The following is a 20,758-nucleotide window of genomic DNA, read 5'->3' as shown; positions in this document are numbered from 1 at the left end:
ATCAATGAAATAGAAACCAAAAAAACAATAGAACAAATCAACGAAACTAGGAGCTGGTTCTTTGAAAGAATTAATAAAATTGATAAACCCCTGGCCCGACTTATCAAAAAGAAAAGAGAAAAGACCCAAATAAATAAAATCATGAATGAAAGAGGAGAGATCACAACTAACACCAAGGAAATACAAACTATTATAAGAACATACTATGAGCAACTCTACGGCAATAAATTTGACAATCTGGAAGAAATGGATGCATTCCTAGAAACATATAAACTACCACAACTGAACCATGAAGAAATAGAAAGCCTGAACAGACCCATAACCAGTAAGGAGATTGAAACAGTCATTAAAAATCTCCCAACAAACAAAAGCCCAGGGCCAGACGGCTTCCCGGGGGAATTCTACCAAACATTTAAAGAAGAACTAATTCCTATTCTCCTGAAACTGTTCCAAAAAATAGAAATGGAAGGAAAACTTCCAAACTCATTTTATGAGGCCAGCATCACCTTGATCCCAAAACCAGACAAGGATCCCACCAAAAAAGAGAGCTATAGACCGATATCCTTGATGAACACAGATGCGAAAATACTCAACAAAATACTAGCTAATCGGATTCAACAGTACATTAAAAAGATTATTCACCACGACCAAGTGGGATTTATTCCAGGGCTGCAAGGTTGGTTCAACATCCGCAAATCAGTCAATGTGATACAACACATCAATAAAAGTAAGAACAAGAACCATATGATACTCTCAATAGATGCTGAAAAAGCATTTGACAAAGTACAACATCCCTTCCTGATCAAAACTCTTCAAAGTGTAGGGATAGAGGGCACATACCTCAATATCATCAAAGCCATCTATGAAAAACCCACCGCAAATATCATTCTCAATGGAGAAAAACTGAAAGCTTTTCCGCTAAGGTCAGGAACACGGCAGGGATGTCCATTATCACCACTGCTATTCAACATCGTACTAGAGGTCGTAGCCTCAGCAATCAGACAACAAAAGGAAATTAAAGGCATCCAAATCGGCAAAGAAGAAGTCAAATTATCACTCTTCGCAGATGATATGATACTATATGTGGAAAACCCAAAAGACTCCACTCCAAAACTGCTAGAACTTATACAGGAATTCAGTAAAGTGTCAGGATATAAAATCAATGCACAGAAATCAGTTGCATTTCTCTACACCAACAGCAAGACAGAAGAAAGAGATATTAAGGAGTCAATCCCATTTACAATTGCATCCAAAACCATAAGATACCTAGGAATAAACCTAACCAAAGAGACACAGAATCTATACTCAGAAAACTATAAAGTACTCATGAAAGAAATTGAGGAAGACACAAAGAAATGGAAAAATGTGCCATGCTCCTGGATTGGAAGAATAAATATTGTGAAAATGTCTATGCTACCTAAAGCAATCTACACATTTAATGCAATTCCTATCAAAGTACCATCCATCTTTTTCAAAGAAATGGAACAAATAATGCTAAAATTTATATGGAACCAGAAAAGACCTCGAATAGCCAAAGGGATATTGAAAAAGAAAGCCAACGTTGGTGGCATCACAATTCCGGACTTCAAGCTCTATTACAAAGCTGTCATCATCAAGACAGCATGGTACTGGCACAAAAACAGACACATAGATCAATGGAACAGAATAGAGAGCCCAGAAATAGACCCTCAACTCTATGGTCAACTAATCTTCGACAAAGCAGGAAAGAATGTCCAATGGAAAAAAGACAGCCTTTTCAATAAATGGTGCTGGGAAAATTGGACAGCCACATGCAGAAAAATGAAATTGGACCATTTCCTTACACCACACACAAAAATAGACTCAAAATGGATGAAGGACCTCAATGTACGAAAGGAATCCATCAAAATCCTTGAGGAGAACACGGGCAGCAACCTCTTCGACCTCTGCCGCAGCAACATCTTCCTAGGAACAACGCAAAAGGCAAGGGAAGCAAGGGAAAAAATGAACTACTGGGATTTCATCAAGATCAAAAGCTTTTGCACAGCAAAGGAAACAGTTAACAAAATCAAAAGACAACTGACAGAATGGGAGAAGATATTTGCAAACGACATATCAGATAAAGGACTAGTGTCCAGAATCTATAAAGAACTTAGCAAACTCAACACCCAAAGAACAATTAATCCAATCAAGAAATGGGCAGAAGACATGAACAGACATTTCTGCAAAGAAGACATCCAGATGGCCAACAGACACATGAAAAAGTGCTCCATATCACTCGGCATCAGGGAAATACAAATCAAAACCACAATGAGATATCACCTCACACCAGTCAGAATGGCTAAAATCAACAAGTCAGGAAATGACAGATGCTGGCGAGGATGCGGAGAAAGGGGAACCCTCCTACACTGTTGGTGGGAATGCAAGCTGGTGCAGCCACTCTGGAAAACAGCATGGAGGTTCCTCAAAATGTTGAAAATAGAACTGCCCTATGACCCAGCAATTGCACTATTGGGTATTTACCCTAAAGATACAAATGTAGTGATCCAAAGGGACACATGCACCCGAATGTTTATAGCAGCAATATCCACAATAGCCAAACTATGGAAAGAACCTAGATGTCCATCAACAGATGAATGGATCAAGAAGATGTGGTATATATACACAATGGAATACTATGCAGCCATTAAAAGAAATGAAATCTTGCCATTTGCAACAACATGGATGGAACTAGAGCGTATCATGCTTAGCGAAATAAGTCAAGCAGAGAAAGACAACTATCATATGATCTCCCTGATATGAGGAAGTGGTGATGCAACATGGAGGCTTAAGTGGGTAGAAGAATAAATGAAACAAGATGGGATTGGGAGGGAGACAAACCATAAGTGACTCTTAATCTCACAAAACAAACTGAGGGTTGCTGGGGGGAGGGGGTTGGGGAGAAGGGGGTGGGATTATGGACATTGGGGAGGGTATGTGATTTGGTGAGTGCTGTGAAGTGTGTAAACCTGGTGATTCACAGACCTGGGAATAAAAATATATGTATATAAAAAATATATGTTTATAAAAAATAAAAAATTAAAAAAAAAAAAATAAAAAAAAAATAAAAAAAAAATTGTATCTATGTGTGGCTAGATTTTCCTTAGGCTGGAAATGAAACCATATATTACAACAGATTGAATGCAGAATCAGACAAGAGGATAAAACTGTCTTTGATGGGGCACCTGGGTGGCTCAGTGGGTTAAGCTCTGCCTTCGGCTCGGGTCATGATCTCAGGGTTCTGGGATTGAGCCCTGCATCAGGCTCTCTGCTCAGCGAGGAGCCTGCTTCCTCCTCTCTCTCTCCCTGCCTCTCTGACTGCCTCTCTGCCTACTTGTGATCTCTCTCTGTCAAATAAATAAATAAAATCTTTAAAAAAAAAACAAAACAAAAAACAAAAAACTTTCTTTGATTATGCCAGACATTAAACGAAATTGCAAAAAGAGTAAATTAATTCCATTCTTCTCACTGTAAAAACTTTTACTTAAAATATAGTTGTCTCTCATACAAATGTTCTTAATGGTAATATTTTATTTCTTATCATAATCGGTTTGTGATGTTTTGAATTGAATTAGTAAATTTTCAGAAAATTCTGTTTTAATTTTGAACATAGTAAATACTGATAAACTAAAGCTCTTTGAGTGGGAAGGAAGATGGGTAGATTATTAGAAATTTTTAAGAGTGGAAAGTGGGGGGCGCCTGGGTGGCTCAGTGGGTTAAGCTGCTGCCTTCGGCTCAGGTCATGATCTCAGGGTCCTGGGATCGAGTCCCGCATCAGGCTCTCTGCTCAGCAGGGAGCTTGCTTCCTCCTCTCTCTCTGCCTGCCTCTCTGCCTGCTTGTCATCTCTCTCTGTCAAATAAATAAATAAAATCTTTAAAAAAAAAAAAAAAGAGTGGAAAGTGGTCCTGAAGCCAAAATGTATACAATTTACTGCTTCAGTTCATGGTCCAAGAAAACCATGAAAAGATTTAATCCTTAGACAACTCTCCAAGCTTAATTTATGTATATATGTATAAACATATATATATATATAGAGAGAGAGAGCGCGAGCACAAGCGTGCAAGTGCGCACGTGTGTATGCAAGCATGAACAACAGTGTTGGGGGTAGAGACAGAAGGAGAGGGAAAGAGAGAGAATCTTGAGCAGGTTCCACACTTGGTGCAGACGGAGCATGACACGGGGCTCGATCTGGTGACACTGAGATCATAACCTGAGCTGGAATCAAGAGTTGGATGTTTAATGGACTGAGTTTCCCAGGCGCCCCTCTCCAAACTTAATTTTGATCAGCATTTCCAGCCTTTTCTTCGAACAAATTAATTTTGGTAGCTGCACAGTTATCTAGTTTTTTTTCCATTCCTCTTTAATTTCCATTTGAGCTTTCTGTGGTAAAAAGGTAAGAAGTACAAAAATACCCCAGACTGACAGTAGTGTATACGAATGACTCATTTAAAAGTCATTATTATGTGAAATTGATATTCTATAATATAAAAGGTCTCTTTTGTAGTGGGCAGGACCAAAGAGTTTGTCTTGTTTTCTTTTGCTCAGACTGACAGGGAAGATGATTAAGAAAGTTTCATCTCTACTTAGGCCAATTAAGATGAATCTATTTTGAGCATGTTAGGGGAAGGAGAAGTGAAGACAGTTTATCATCTGAGAAAACTGTACATTTTTTTTTCACTTGAAAACTTTAACAGTTGGAAATTTCCTCTGTTCAGAATTATCAAGGAAATTAATAATTGCTGAGTACAGAGTACTATTAATTATTTACTTCCTGCCACAGAAATTGAGTGACCATATAGTTTATCATTTAAATGTACCCTTGTGAGTGTATTTAGGCTAGGATTAAAAAAAGAAGAAGAATAAAGCCAAGACTGTCCAGTTTTAACTGGGACTGTGTCATCCTGCCTAGAAAGCAGAAAGCTCTTGAAAAAGTAGAACCTTTGATGTGTTAAAATTACTCAGATGCCCATGTTGTTCCTTTTTGTAATCTAATTGTCCTCCCCTTAAATGTTTCTTTGGTGAAACATGTCTTTTAAAAGAAAGTGTTTGAGATTTCATTACTATATGCCCTTAGTGAAAATAAAAAGTATCTGATAATTGGAACTCTCAGCTCATTTCTTTATATTTGCCTGAGTTAGGAAGTCTCAGAATTAAGTAACTAGGAAATTAATCTTAGTGATGGCTTACTGTATTTTAACTGGTATATCAGCTATTAATCTTGATGCTAACACAAAGTAGAAGCTGTGGCTCAGGCTATTTTGAAAATGCAGCCATCTGTTGGCCTGATTTCAAACCTTATGATTTATATTAGATGCTGTAAGAACTTTACATACTAAAGGAGCAGTGCTCTGTGGTAAATTTAACGATCTGACAAATTAAGCATCAGTGCTAGCATGATACAATAGTAATTTATGTTATTTTATGATTTATTTGTAGAGCCTTTGGTGTATTTTAGGAAATATGAATATAAGGATGCCTGGGTGGCTCAGTCGGTTAAGTGTCTGCCTTCAGCTCAGGCCATGATCCCAGAGTCTTAGAATCGAGTCCCCCAGCGGGCTCCTTGCTCATCAGGGGGCCTGCTTCTTCCTCTGCCTGGCTTTTCCCCTGCTTGTGTGTGCTTTCTCTCTCTGTGTCAAATAAGTAAATAAAATCTCTTAAAGGAAATATGAAAGTAAATATTGAATTTCTAAGAAAAAAAAAACACTACATGAATGATATTATTGGAGTGCAAATCCAATCTTGTGGTCAATCAAAGGCATTAAGATGTACAATAAAACTAGTGTTAGGAGGCCCTTCTAGTTGCCAAAAGTCATGGCTAACTAACCCATCACATTGCCTAATTGACTCTGAATAAACTTTTCACCACATTAGTTAATACTCTAAAGGTGTTTAGCACAGTGCCTAACATAATAATCTTATAAAAATGTTAGTAACTCATATTAATAGCTGTGCTAGTCATATCAGAATACTTATAGCAATGGTGTTCTTGAGTTTCTAACATCGGAACACCCACTTCAGGTAATTATAGACTTGTGTTACTCTTACTGCTTTCCTTTAATGGCCTGTGATTAATATTGGTGCACTTAAAAAATAAAAGTGCATGGGTGTATATCATGTGCTTTTGATTTATGTATTTATGTAATATTTTACATTGCATATATATTTATATGTAATTTATATATGTAACTACAAAAATAGAAACTTTAATTTTATTTTTTCCTGGGTTTAGGAAAAACACAACAAAGTTGGCAGTCTCTGCTCTTTAATGTAATGTTATTTAGAAAAAACACAATTTGATGATGTGATGAAATCACAAGAGACAAATATGTAAAAACTCATGAAGTTCATCTCCATTTCAGTGAGGCACTAAGGAATTAAGATGCAGAACAGTGGAGAGACAGTGCACGTGCTACAGAGGGAAAGGCGCAGTGACCCAGAAGTTCCTCAAGTGAGACAGACCTTGTTGTAATGGTCACTGCCACTTCCCAGCTTGGTTTCCTTGCACACATTACTTCAGGACCCCAAACCCATCTGTGAGATGGGGTTAATAATGATGGTTAAATCATGAGGGCTGAATGAGATAATGCACGAAAAGCACTTAGTTAGCATGGTGCCTCACTCGATACTCAGCATTCACTCACTAGTATCCGTTATTATTGCTGTGTTTATTACAAAGTGTGTGTAGAATTATTATTATTATTATTTTAGATTTTATTTATTTTAGAGAGAGGAAGAGAGAGAGCAAGCAAGCAGGGGGCAGGGAAGGAGAGTCTTACTCAGACTCCACGCTGAGCATAGAGCCCGGTGTGGGGCTCAATCTCATGACCCCGAGATCACGACCTGAATGGAAACCAAGAGTCAGTCACTAAACCAGCTGTTCTACCCAGGCACCCTAATGTGTATAGGATTCTTAAGCCTAGGACAAAGAGGGCTAAAGAGTGACTGAAGGAAGGGTTAGTATAAGGAAAAAAAGTGATTTTCTTTTTAATCTTTACTGGGAATATACTATTTTAGGAATTAGAGAAACTTTGGACTCTAAAAGATTGATTGTTAAACACTGGGGCAGGGTGTTAAGGGATTTGTTAAATGTCTTTACTGACCCATCTTTTAAGGTGCAAGAGAGAGTATCATTTGTGAGTCATCTAAGCTGGAAGTCTGAACGAGCTCATGAAAATTTCTTCCATCGTTATCATTCCCAACTTCTCTATTTTATGTTAAATTGTTGTACTTTAGTTTTTGCCGGAGCTAAACTTTAATTATCATCACATCTGACTAATAGGAAGACAATAACGTTCTCATTGTCCAGCTCGGTCTAAAAATCTAGTTCCGCTATATTCTTTTGTTCTCTATTTACTCTTAAAACAGGAATTGGAAGGGAGGGGAGTATGACTGTGGTGAGTAAACGGCTCTTGGCTGTTGCACTATTGGTGGAGTGAACTTGGGATTCGATATTGCCTGAGCTATCAGGCTAGCTCCCTCGGGGCATTTGAAGAGCTGCCAGCTGTGCACACAAACACATTTTGTTGTATTTTATTTGTGCAATTTACTGAACAGATATTTATTGAACCTACCAAGCGCCAAGCATTATGTTATATATTGAAGATCAACAAGGACCAACAAGGACTCTACTCTCGGAGTTTACATTCCAGTGCCAAGTCAGGCAAACAATCACAATTGAAGGTGATAATGACTGTAAGGAAGTTAATGGGAACCAACTGAGTGCGCTTGTAATTCAGCCTGGGATTGTCAGGGAAGGCTGCACTCAGGGAAGGCTGCACTGAAGAGGGAAGGATAAGGGTGGAACATGAGAATGTGGGAAGGAGGAAGGTGAAAGGGAGGTGTTTTCCAGGCTGAGGAGCTTCCCAGAGGAGTATAAGCAATGCATTCAGTGCATGTGAATTACCTATCCTGCAATCTTAATTCAGATCTAATTTTGTAAGAAATGGGAGCCTTCCAAAATTTTAGAGCTCCAAATGACATGCTCAGATTTGTGCCTTAGAAAGGCCACTCTATTAGTAGTATAAAAGCCCGATGGTGGGGAGAACAGGGGACTGAATCAGCAAGATGAGTGAGGAGACTGCGGCACTATGCTAGGCAGGTCCTGAAGATGTTGCGTAGTTAGCACTGGCAGGGGAGGTGGAGAAGGAGGGGTGTACTGCAGATCTGGGTAGGCAGGAGAAATCAGTCTCTTTTCAGGTTTGCAGCAGATTATGAAAGACAGGGGAGAGCTCTCGGATGGCTCCCGTATTTGGGGTTTAACAGCTAGGTCGATGGTAGTGCCCTCCACCAACATAAGGGACAAAAGAGAAAACATTTTGGTGACAGGGGGATGAGTTTGATTTTAGACATATTGAAACATCTGTGGCCCAGTCAAGTGACATTCCGGAGGGAGGTGTGGGACATAGATGACCTCTCTGAGAGAGAAATTTGGGATTCAGTGGCGTTAGGATCACAGTTAAAGCTGCGGCCCTGAATGAAGTAATTGAGGGATACTGGAAACCCGGGACTTCAGGCTAGTTTTGCAGCCAGTTACCCCGGAAAACTATTACAAAGGAAGGAAGGAGATCTGACATCAAGGGCCTCGAATAAATCGTGATGGACATTGGTTCAGCAAATATGATACATCTGATTATTATTTCATTGTAGTGTATGGAATCTGGACAACAATGGCAGAAAGGAAAGGAAAGGAAAAACTTCCCGATGCAAGTTTCCTTTTACTGAGAAACTTGTTCTGGTAAAAACAGGGACCAGGAGAGCTGAAGAAACTGAGTATACTCATTTCCCTTTATGAAATTGAAATTCTCTGTTTCTTTTCGTTAACCCATAAAGATCCTTGACTATTTTATTTAACTTGAAAACATTTTATATAAAGTACCTAGAACACTACCTGTAGCTAACAGAACTACATTTTGTCATTTTATTCACTGTGGTTCTACTTGATCTTCTACTGACGAGGGTATCCAGGTGACTATTTTGACTTGCTTCTGGCTATGAGTAAAAGCAACTGCTTTTGATCATCATAAATTTTATATTTCCTACCAGGGAGCCATGGCTGCCAAAAATACTTTCCTTGCTAACAGCTCCGATCAAAGCAAAAGCTTTTATTTAAGAAGTCAATCTTACATAGTAAGGTTGGGGAGAAAGGCAGTTAACGGTTTTGATACTGGTTCTCCCAACCACGCATTCAATATATAAGTGTGCCGTACGTTTATCCACAGATGATTGTTTTTGCTTTTCTGTTTGTTTTTTACTGGCATGGCATTCTTCTCAATTATTTACTTTTAAGGCTTTTTCCCTTTTCTGCTATACGAAACTATTTATTGACCCTTTCGATAACTTTACTAATTTTAATTGACCACTGGCAACACTAGTGGTTTGCCGGTTCGGAATCCATTTTCTTGCCCTCCTCATTCTCTGTTGGCAGGGCCCTGCATTCCCCGCGAGGTGGCGAACTTCAGGGCATAGGGGCCTGGCTTTGGGCCTGCTGGTGACTGGTTCTGTTCTTGCCAGTGATTAGTTTAGGAAGTGGCATGTGACCCATTTCTGATATCTGAAGGGATATCTACATGAGAACTCAGACAATAGTGTTTTGGCTGAGACTTAGAGATTCAGAGGGAAGAGAACATCCTCTTTTAGTTGGAGATTGTGATGTGATGCTAGGACTTAGTGACCGTCTTAACCACGGGGACAGTAGGTGACTACAAACATATGTACACTGTATGGGAGACTAGAAAGGTGAATCTTGATCTTGTTAAGCCACTGAATTAACTAACCCTAAAGTCATTCCATCTCTGATTATAGGAAATGATGAATCTCTTTATTTTTTGAACCATTTGGATCAAGAGTTTTTTGTTACTTGCTGCTGAGTGCCGCCCATTGGATACACATCTGGATTATGAAATAAACGTATTAACAGAAAATAGTCGTAGTGATGCGATGTTGGGGATTGGAAGTGAACGGTCAGGAAAGAAATCTCGAGATGTGGTTTTATTAAAGCACAGGGTTTATAAAAAGCTGGTTTTATTAAAGCACAGGATAGGACCTGTGGGCAGAAAGAGTGGCACTGGGATTGTGAGGAGCTATTGATTATATACTTCTAAGTGGGGAGGGGCATAGATCAAGGAAGTTTCCAAAAGGATTTTCATGTGTTAAAGAGAATTTAAAGGATCCTGGAGGTCTGGCTAATGCCAAGGTTAGGTTGCTTTTTGCCTCTAGCAAAGCATTAACATTAAGACAGTTGTAAGTTCCTTGAGGAATGTCGCTTTGCCATCTCAACTACTTGTCAGTGGGAGGTTGCAAAGCTGTAAGGACACTTAGTTTTATCTACATTTTTTTGCCTTTGTTTTCTACATCATCAGTAATTTGGTTTTATGTGTATTTCAACTTTTTTTTGGTTTAGTTTTGTTCATTGAGTGATTGATTTTAGTAATCTCTGTTCCCGATATGGGGCTTAAACTCACCACCCCAAGATTGAGAGTCACCTGCTCTCTGGACTGAGCCAGCCAGGCGCCCTGGTTTTATGGGCATTTAAATAACTATTGTCAAATGTTGTTAAAAGTGTCCATACACAGAATGAATACTGACACAGTCTATCAGATGAATGTTACCCTGGTCCACGGTAGATCAGGACGGATACTGAGTCCTACCAAAACCAGTCATGATTTCACTGTCTTTCATGTAGTATAAGTGAATTTTCTTTTTGTTATTTTGGGGATTTATTTTCATTCTTCCTCATCCCTTTCACTGTTACTAGAGGGAAAAAAAAAAACAAACAAAAAACCTTTCATAGTATTGCACTGAGTTATTAAAGCACCTTTCTTTTGAGGTCTTCCAATCCTTTATATAGCAGGAAATGTGACTGTTGTCCCGTCCAAGGTCAAACAATGGAGCATTTTTGAGCTAAATACAGATTGGGGATTTCCCAGATAAAGAATAATTAGGAACTGTGAAAACCCCCAGTACATTAGAAAGTATACAACCAAATTTTTGTAGTTTACATTATTAAATTGCAAACAGAATCTACTCATTTGGTCCTATTAGCTTTTCTGAAATACATTTTTTTCCTGCTGTGAAGGATGATGCTTTCCCTCAGAAAGTCTAAGGCATTAAAGGATTAAAAGCAGTTGAATAAGAAGGCAGCCCTGTTAGATAATACAAATACTGGCCAGCAGATTAAGTACATTCTTTGCTTTTGCCTTTTTTTTTTTTTAAAGGTTTTAACATCCAATCATATAACTTGTCCTTGAGTTAAGTAATTCCTGTCGGTTTTTATGATTTCATTGTTAATACCTGAAAAGAAGGACAGAGTATAAAAGCAAGAATGAACAGCCGCTAACTAGAATCGATGACTGCTGTTGGCCTTTGTTCTCCTGTTCCTGCCTTGCCTTAATAAAACCGTCCAATGGGATTTACCATAAGGTGATGCCCCTCCTGCCCCCATGAGCACATGCCTACAGATTTCTGCTGGCTACAGCTCTGGCCCTGGCTTTCTCTCTCACTTCCTTTGGTTGTACTTACTTGGGAGTACTCCTTGTACTCCAGTTTTTATGAGTTGTGTTTTCATGAACCTCACCTCTAGAGCCATTGTGATTATCATCTTTACACATATTAAGTGCTTAATAAATAGTGGCCAGAAGCAAACTGAATTGACTAAATGGTATAATGTAAATCGGAGGGCTTCAAGCAAGTAATGTAACCCGTCAGCCCATCCTCCAGCCTCCTACCTCAAGAGCTCTATTGCTGTCTGTTCTCTGAGCAGGAAAATAAATTCTCCTCCCTAATTTATTTCTTACCAATTAAGGGAAGGGCCGCAGTGACATACATTGTTGAAGGCTGGGCCATGCACATAGAAAATAACTGACCACGGGAGCCTGGGTAGCGTGGTCATTTGAGCATCAGTCTCTTGGTTTTGGCTCAGGTCATGATCTCAGTCAGGGTCATGAGATCAAGGCCCATGTCAGGCTGCGCACTCTGCAGGGAGTCTGCTTGAGATTCTCTCTTTCTTAACCTCTGCCCTTCCTGCTTGTGCTCCCCACCCACCCCCATCCAAAGAAGTAAATAAATCTTAAAAAAAAAAAAAAAGAAGAAGAAGAAGAAGATGAGGAAAAGATCCTCATAATAAACATGGAGAAAGCATTTGAAAATTGGCACTAAGTAGACATGCACTGCAGAGATTTGGAAGAGACTATTACAAATTGGTCAAGAAGGACTCCTTTTGTAACTCTAGTTATCTGCTTGTTTCCTCCCCTTCCCTAAATGTGCATATGCTGTATATGGTACATTATGTTTTCCTCCTTGTGTTTTAAAAAACACATTTTTCCTTTAATTATATACTGAAATTCTATAGCATCTGGCAGTTTCAAATACAAATACCTCTAACTTTCAGTGTTAGAGAAAAACAAAACACTGGAAAGAGAAATAAAAAGTCTTTGTTGAAGTATGACTAATGGAGGAATAATGGTAAAAAAATATTCTTGGTTCCCAAATTTCAGTTAGATCAAGATTCTTTTACCTGGTAATTAAAAATAGGCCTTTACCAGTGAGATTTACAGATAATCATTGAAGTTTTTCAGTTATGACTTTCTCAGCCTCTTTTTCTTATAGACAGACATTCATAAGAACAACTTTCAAAGATCAATATTCAATCAGGTAGCTTCAGAACTTTGCCCTTTGGTTACAAAATGGCTGCAAAGATATAACATTAGGTAGAGAGGAAAGGAGCATTTATTTGGTCTGGGTGATAGACACTTTGTGGATTGATTATTGAGAATTGAAATTTGGTTTTACAGGAACATAGACAGGATACAATATTGAGTATGTGCATCCAATGTTCTTAAGGCTCAGATAGATTGTCTTTGGTTCCCCGATGTCAACATAAAAAATTGGGATATATTCCAAAACAATCCAATTTTTATGAGTTGTGTTTTCATCAATTGTCAAGCATTTCGTGATCTTACATACATTTTCCCTGAAACTGTGACATTTCTTAGCATAACAGTTTCCATAAGCATGCCACCTGCTGTATAATGAAATCTAACTGAAGTGTGTCTCTTGTGCTTAAAAGCATATTTCCTAAGGGCTTGGTTCTAGAATTTGGAGAGATAAAGGATCTTTTCCATCTCTTTACACTTCATGATTTAATGCCCTCTTTCTCTCTACTCTTTTTAATAAAGGAGTATTTGCTTTTTTCATTTCTTTCTCTTGTGTTTCTGTAAGTTGTCAAATGCAGATTTCCTTTTATTAATGAATTGGAGGTCTCAGAGGAGGCGGTAATTTGGACAGTTCTATAGATTCAGAGTTTAGTGGGATTTGTTCTTTTCGTTGAGTCAGACTTTTATATAGTGAGGTTGCTCCAAAATCCAAGTGTATGTGTTTTCAAATTGAAAATAATGCCACCCAGTGATACAGAGAATAGAGTTTTGGTCATAGTTAAGAATTCTTTTTTTCCCTCAGGGGCAGTATTTTCAGAGCTGACCAAAGCATATGGAGAGGAGGCAGCAGTCACCCTTCACACTGTTTAGCTTCCTTCCTCCTATTCTAACCATTATAACAAGGGTCCAAGCAACTGTAGCAGACAGGTGTCTGTCCCAACCATGATTTGTTCATAGTTAGGCCTGGGAGAAAAGAAAACATGAAGAGGTGATAGCTTTAAAGTTATAAACATGGTATCATGTCAGGTTTTCTCATTCAGGTTAAGTTTTTTTTTTCTTTCTAAAGATTTTATTTATTTGACAGAGATATAGCAAGAGAGAGAACACAAGCAAGGGGAGTGGGAGAGGGAGAAGCAGGCTTCCTGCTGATCAGGGAGCCCAATGTGGAGCTGGATCCCAGGACCCTGGGATCATGACCTGAGCTGAAGGCAGATGCTTAACGACTGAATCCCCCAGACCCCCGCATGGGTTAACTTCTTTTAAAAATCTTCACCTAGTTATGGTAGATCTCTCTAAATGACTGAAAAGAGTCCGTTAATCCTCTAACCAAATCCCATTAATATTCTCAGGGATTCCTCATGACTGGTGTAAGTTGCTATTTTTCCTGGAAGGTGAATGCTTTCAGGGGCCATTCTGGCATTTCTGTGCCCTAGAGGAAGTCTGCCCCACAGCTTGGCAGGGAGCAGAGCTAGGCTCCAGCTCCTATAAGGGATCTGCCTTCATAGGGTTATATTACTCATACCCTATGAATAAAGGAATTTGGTGGCAAAATATGAGAAACCGAGACATTTAAACATATTACCACTGATCTTTGTTAAATAGCTGTTTTTATGTGCATTATTCAATATTGTAGTAAGGTGTCTCGTAAGGTATATACCCGATATCACATACAAATAGTGTTTAATAATACAGAACTCTGGGCTGAGGAGCTCAGGGTCTGTACAGCCAGGCAAAGTGAGTTCACATCCCATTTTTGGCCCATATTCTCTGAGAGGTTTTGACTTAGTTTATTTTCTGAGCGCAACTTTTTCCATCAGTCAAAAGAGGGTAGAAATACCACCTACCTCACAGAACTGTGGTAGGGATGAAATGAGAGTAAATACAAAGCACTTAGCAAGACCCTGGCTTATAGTAAGTTCCAGAAAATCTTAGCATTTATCCTTGTTCAGCTTACTACTTGATTGTTTTTGCGAGATAGGGAAGGGCGAGGAGGGGCTTGTATCTTGTGCTGTTCAGGTCAGTTACAGACTTCTGTATTCCCGAACAATTGGGTAAATGATGACTGCTCTCTAGGTCCTTCTGGATGGTAGCTATTCAACTTTGAGGAAGGGGGCATGTGATGGTGGGGGAAAAAATAATCACTTTTTCATCAGTATTCACAACCTATGGATGGTTTGTTTTTCAAACAAACAAACAAAAATCCAGACATATGAATGTTTCTGTTCTTTGGAGTTGAAAATTTGGGTATATGGAAACTCTTAAGAAATCTATAGAAGGGAAATTACATTTAATTGAATATTTAATGAATCATCTTTATTGAAAAAAACATAAAAATATGCAATGTGAAGACCATTCCTGGAAATCCTGGGCTGGGACTAGCTGTGACCCAAGGTATGAAATTATAGCCTTCCATAACAGAGAGTTCTGAGTGAGAGGAAACCAGATTCCATCCTCTCCTTGAGGTTAAATGTTATGCTAATCATTTGCACAATTCAAAGCCAGTTTAAAAATTCCTGTCTTGAATTTTTCAGTTTTTTTCCTAATCTTGTATTATGGTTGGTTCATTCTTTTTTTTTTTTTTTTTTTTTTTTTTTAGGGTTTTTTTTTATTTATTTGACACAGAGAGAGAGAGAGATCACAAGGAGGCAGAGAGGCAGGCAGAGGGGGAGGGGGAAAGCAGGCTCCCTGCTGAACAGAGAGTCCTGAGATCATGACCTGAGCCGAAGGCTGAGGCTTAACCCACTGAGCCACACAGGCACCCCTGGTTGGTTCATTCTTAATGCTTATGAAAAAAAAAATCTTGGCCATTACACATATGTATCTCTGATATTATATATATATTTCCCCTTAGACTGCAGGATATCCCAAGGTAGATACTGTAACTGATATTCTTAATTGCATGTTGTTAGAAGTAGTGCTAGTAAGAATTAATTAATAAAGTGAAGCTGGTGTAGGGTTCATTACAGCATACTGTCCCCTGAGTGCTGCATGTCAGGGAGGAGCCTTTTGGCTCTGAGTCCACATGTATAAGCAGTAACTCAAGATGGCAGCCCAGAGGCAGGAGATTGCAACAGGAGGTGGAGAGATTCCTGGCTGGTGCTGAAAGACGGAGGTGCAAACAGCTATAGTAATCTGTTCTCTGCCTCTTTCCTTCCTCTCAAACACTATCTGCTTTGCAACAACAAGTTAAAAACTTAATAATGAACTTAGCCTGATTTTCAGGTCTTACAGAGGAGGTTAACCCAAACTCTGACAAAGAGGTCATGATTTCAGAACTGCTAATACCTGGCAGATCTGGGATTCAAACCTCTGGCTTTCTTTTTCTAAAGGTTTTATGGCAACATCGACGTTGGTGATTAGGAATGCTAGGACTTACTCGTTTTTTTCAATGAAGAGTGTTAACTACAAATATTTCTTTAATGCACAAAATAATGTTTAACATAAAAAAAATGGACAGCTTTTATTTTTCCAAACTGCATTATCTTCTTGTTCAGAGGGAATGCAGGCAGGCATCCTGCATCCAGAACCACAGAAGGTTTTCACGATCACCCTTCCACGTCTTGGTTAATTGGTGTGTGTGTGCCTTGCTAGGAAGTAGAGCACCACAGGAATTTGGAGGGTGTTTGTCTTTCATTCCTGTGGCATCATAAAGTAAGGCTGTTCTCTAAGGGAACAGATTTGGAGCTGTTACTCAGTCATTTATCTCCTGTCATGAAGTTCAAATATTGTATTTTAAAATTAGTTGTTGTGCTGTCCCTGAATTAGCTTACCCACCCCTTGGATTTATTCTGAAAGGTGCTTTTATCTCTGCTCTTTTTCTCAGTGGTGCTTCTAGATTTGGGGAATTTTCTGGGCTAACGACATACTTGATGCTCTGATTTCAAAATTCATAGTATTGATTTACTAGAAGAACACAGGAGTGTTTCAGAAAGCAGACATTTAACTCTAAAAGCTACACTGTAAAGTGCTGACAGCAGGACTGTTCCCCACTTTCCCTGTCATTCCTACAGTTGGTGCGGCTCGTGGATCATTAGTGGTACTTCATTCAAGCTGCTTTTTCAGTGTTCTGCCACGTCAGCTTCCTTATTCATAAAACAAAGAACCCCAAATCTCCTGGGGTAAAAGAAAGCTCTTCCTCTTTAAGTAGCAGGCAGAAAATGTAGGGATTTTTTTTTTTCCTCTGAATTTCTCTGTGTAATTACTATATTTGTCTGCAGGAGCGAGGACCACTCCTTGTGGTTTGTGCCTGATTATCTTTCTTGAAGACACACAGTTCCCTGGGCTGTGCCCCTGGCAGGGAGCAGAGGCCGGGAGCTCTCAGCTGTGTGAGAACTGGGCGAGCATATGGCTACTTCTCTCCCTGAACGCTGGTCCCAGTGCAGTTGCCTCTGGCTGGAGGGCTGGGAGGTGGAGCCTTTCTGCTCACCGCCGCGAGTTCCCTTCTCCTTTCTCTCTGCTGGCTGTGCATTGGCTCTTCGTGCTCTGAGTGGAATAGGCAGGGTGTGCTCACAGACCGCGGTGTAAACTGCAGTTTCTATTTGGGGTGCCCGGGGAGAAGAGCACCAGGAAGGAAAGACAGCACCAGTGCCATGGGCCAGCTTTGCTGCTTTCCTTTCTCAAGAGATGAGGAAAAAATCAGTAAGTGTGATTGTACCGTACAGGTCCTAAGTGCTTGTGTGGTTGTCTTCCAGGGCTAGTTTTGGGTTTTTTTTTTTTTTTTTTTTTTCTTATGGGAACGATAAGAGAAGAATGAGCTGTGATTTTCCTGTGCATTTCTTAAAAGAATTGGTAGGTATGTGGTTAATAATTAACTGGGGAAAGTACAGCAACTCAATAAATAAGCTATGTTAAAAATACAAAATCCTAAAAACTTATTTTTGATTTTCGTCTATTGCTAATCCTATAGCTCCTTCTTATCCCACTATCTAGAGTCAGAGTTTAGTTTTGACTTTCTTTAAATCACTGCATGCAATTTGCTATGTGGTATGAACCAGACTTCATCTTTCTTCTCTGAAATTGGGATATTTTCAGAGCAGGGCTCGAAAATAACACACAGAGAAGTCAAGCCGGCTCTGAAATGACGTATATTACACATTTGCAGATATTTTCACGTGTCCTCTGCTTTGTTCTCCACAGAGGGGACTCAGGTGTACCTGTAAGACAGCTCTCCACACAGGGGACGCTGCCTTGCTTCCCAGTGAAAACCTCATGCATATTTTTCAGCCGATGCCAGGCAGATTCAGCATCTGCTTATGGTTGGGAAAACAGAACTCAAACTGATGACACTTGCATGAAATTCTTTTCCTCCCTGGATTCTGTGTATTCACTTACATTTTGGCTTTGTTAAAGACAGGACTAGCATTTTAATTTGTATGCTGAATAGAACTGGCCTTACACTAGTGGCCCCCCAATACTGAGTTTTTCATGCTTTTTCCATAAAATGTTTATAGTCATACTTACTAAATTTGAAGTCATATTTCTGTCACATCAGGGCTTTCTTTAAATAAATTTTAATCGGTCTCTGGAATCTCATGATATCTGCTTCAGATACCGAAGAGTCCACATCTGGCTTATATTTTCTGCTGCCGGTTCTTCAGGAAACTGGCCAGGGGCAGGTTTTTTAAAAAACTGACACACATCCTATACCTGTTCCCTTGGGAAATAAGGCAGTTTTTATAAGAAATCTTCGGGGAGTGCTTGGGAATAAATGTTGGGAGACTTTGGAGCATTTGATTATTAACAAGAGCCAATAACTGTGCTCTCAGCTTTACTTGTGAAAACGATAGTGTACAATTCAGATGACTCTGAGTTCAAAGCCTGAGGTGAGTTTACAGCAGGATTGTTCATTTTTATTTTATTTTATTTATTTACTTTTTTTTAACAATGAGCATCGACATTACTTTGGCAGCCTGAAACTTTTCGAGTATTTGTCAGGATGATTGATTTATAATTGCCAAGGGTTTTGGTTGATTGAGTCATTGCTTGGACAGCATCTCTAGCTGGATGGACAGAAGTAGGGATGGTAACTCTCCCCTTCTCCCTCTTGACCCTTCACCACTTCCCGTTCTACTGCTCCCCGTTTTCCCCTGGAACCCTGGCTTTCCTTCTCTTCTGCTTCCCTCCTTCCTCGTGTGTCAGCAGTCTTCTTGGTGCTGACAGAAGTCAGGGTTCCCCTCATTGAGAAATTTGCTCTTCTCTGTTTTTCTTTATCTGGGATTGTGGGGTGCAAATTCTTGTGTTTTGTGCACAGTGCTTCTTCGTGTTAGTTGATAGGGAGTCATATAGACTGCCTTTTGGGGTTATTTCCTCAAGTTCCAAAAATTTTAAAAAGAATTGAAAGCATTACACTGTGTCTAAAGGGAAGCTCTAGTTCAGAAGTGCAAATGAAGGTTGGAATCTGTGCATCCGTCCCCCTTTCTTCTCCTCCACCCCCACTGGCTGCTGACCTACCCCTGTCCCCTCACCATTCTTGCGATTGTCTTTGATTTTGACGTTGTTTCCCTGTTTTTCTACTCACAGTCTGCTCCACACTCCATCACACATCCATCAGCTGTTTTCCGAATGCTGTGTTTAATTTCTCTGCTACCAGAGGGTCGAAAGAAGGGCGTCTCTGCCAGGTGCTGTAACACTGCTGGTAATACATGTCTAACAGCACTTACAAAGGGGACTTGAGAAAAAAGTGGCAGAGAATTCATTGGCCATGCCTCAAGAAATGTGTAAATGAGCACTAGCTATAGATAGCCAGTCTGTAAGTTGTGTTGGTTACAGGTAAAAGAATCCACAGGAGATGCTTGGGAGGGCCCAGCATTCTTCTGATCCTGCTGCTGGGTTGTACAGTAACCCCCGGGTCTTGTTCATCGTTGCATCCCCACCTAGCAGCCTACTTAGGCTGCTCTGAGCCACATGCTCAGTGGGGACCGACTAGAGGCAGAGTCCAAAAATGCGAGGGCCTGCACCCTTCAATTCTGCTATAAGGGATGATGGCTCGGGGATATACCTCCTCAGAGTGGCTCAAATTAGGGAGCACTACAGGTTTGGGTGAGAGTTTAAATTTGTGGATGTCATTCTCAAAACACAGGTGAGTTGGAAAGCCCGTCCTCTACCGTCCTGCAGAGATACAGACAGGATATACCCAGCTGGCCAAGTGGTAAGATTTAGTAACTCCTTGTCCCCTCCCACTGCTGCTGTATCCTGCTTTGAGCCTTGGTGGTGGTGGTAGATGGAAAGTATTCCCATTTCATTCATTTGTTAGTGTTACTATTTTAATCTATTGATCGCAAACAAGATGATTGTTTAATCAACTAGTTGTGCAAGGGCCCTACGTTTTTGTGAAAAGTTAACTTCATGCATAGCCAGAAATCTTGTTAATGGGGTGAATTGTCAAATAAAGTAGAACCCATCATGGCTTCTCAGTTAATGCCACACAAAGCAACTACACCCTTTTTGTTTAAATCCCAGCTATAAGCATTTTCTTGAACTGTATGCTTTGGGGCCACAATAAGTAGAACATGCTGATAATAAATGCATGTTTCTTGCAAGATTAATAAGTGCATTTATTGCAAGTTAAAACTCTTTCTATTGCTACACAGGAACATACTTAGTGTGAAACATTACTGTAAATATTGTAGGATTAACAGATATTGTAGATACTGTCAATCTAGTATTTCTTGGTGGATTCTTACATAGAATTTGTTTTCTTTGGATTATCTAATATCTCATAGTGAGCTTTCTGGAGGGAATGTCTAGGAACAGGAATGTTACTGCACAGGCTTACTGACCATGTACTTCAACAGTCTCATGAAGTAGACCTCAAAAGAAAACTTAATAACGAAAGACAGAGACCTCTGTAATGAATTAGAAAACATTCCACTGGCTCTTCCCCTTTTGCAAATTTTCCCATTTGGAAGTACATTGCTTTTATGTGGTATGAAATAGAGAAGTGTCCAAAGATGAACTAGACTGCCTCGTCAGCTAGTCAGGTTACTGTCACTGGAGGTTTTCAAGCATAGGATGAGAAGCCATAACTAGGGGTGTGTAAGGGTGAATGGAACAGCTAATGAATGGATACACTGGTAACTTGGTTACTTTC

The 20,758-nt window shown here is 39.6% G+C and overlaps 1 protein-coding gene across 4 annotated transcripts in view; it reads left to right on the top strand.

Annotated features, from left to right (window-relative positions):
• AKAP7 (A-kinase anchoring protein 7) overlaps positions 1-20,758 on the top strand; it is a 155,017-nt gene that overhangs the window by 98,383 nt on the left and 35,876 nt on the right. The window contains exons 1-2 of one of the 4 annotated variants that reach the window (XM_059177540.1): positions 16,946-17,307; positions 19,748-19,816. The exons of the other annotated variants lie outside the window; for them this stretch is intronic. Of the exons in view, the coding sequence (XP_059033523.1) occupies positions 17,259-17,307; positions 19,748-19,816 (118 nt within the window). The 5' untranslated portion in view covers positions 16,946-17,258. Of the gene's footprint in view, positions 1-16,945; positions 17,308-19,747; positions 19,817-20,758 lie in introns of those variants that run through there. 4 annotated transcript variants of the gene reach the window in all.

Source organism: Mustela lutreola, chromosome 6 (assembly GCF_030435805.1).
Source record: "Mustela lutreola isolate mMusLut2 chromosome 6, mMusLut2.pri, whole genome shotgun sequence".
Taxonomy (NCBI): domain Eukaryota; kingdom Metazoa; phylum Chordata; class Mammalia; order Carnivora; family Mustelidae; genus Mustela; species Mustela lutreola.
Note: the sequence above shows the minus strand (reverse complement) of the source record. Positions and strands in the feature narration are given on the sequence as shown.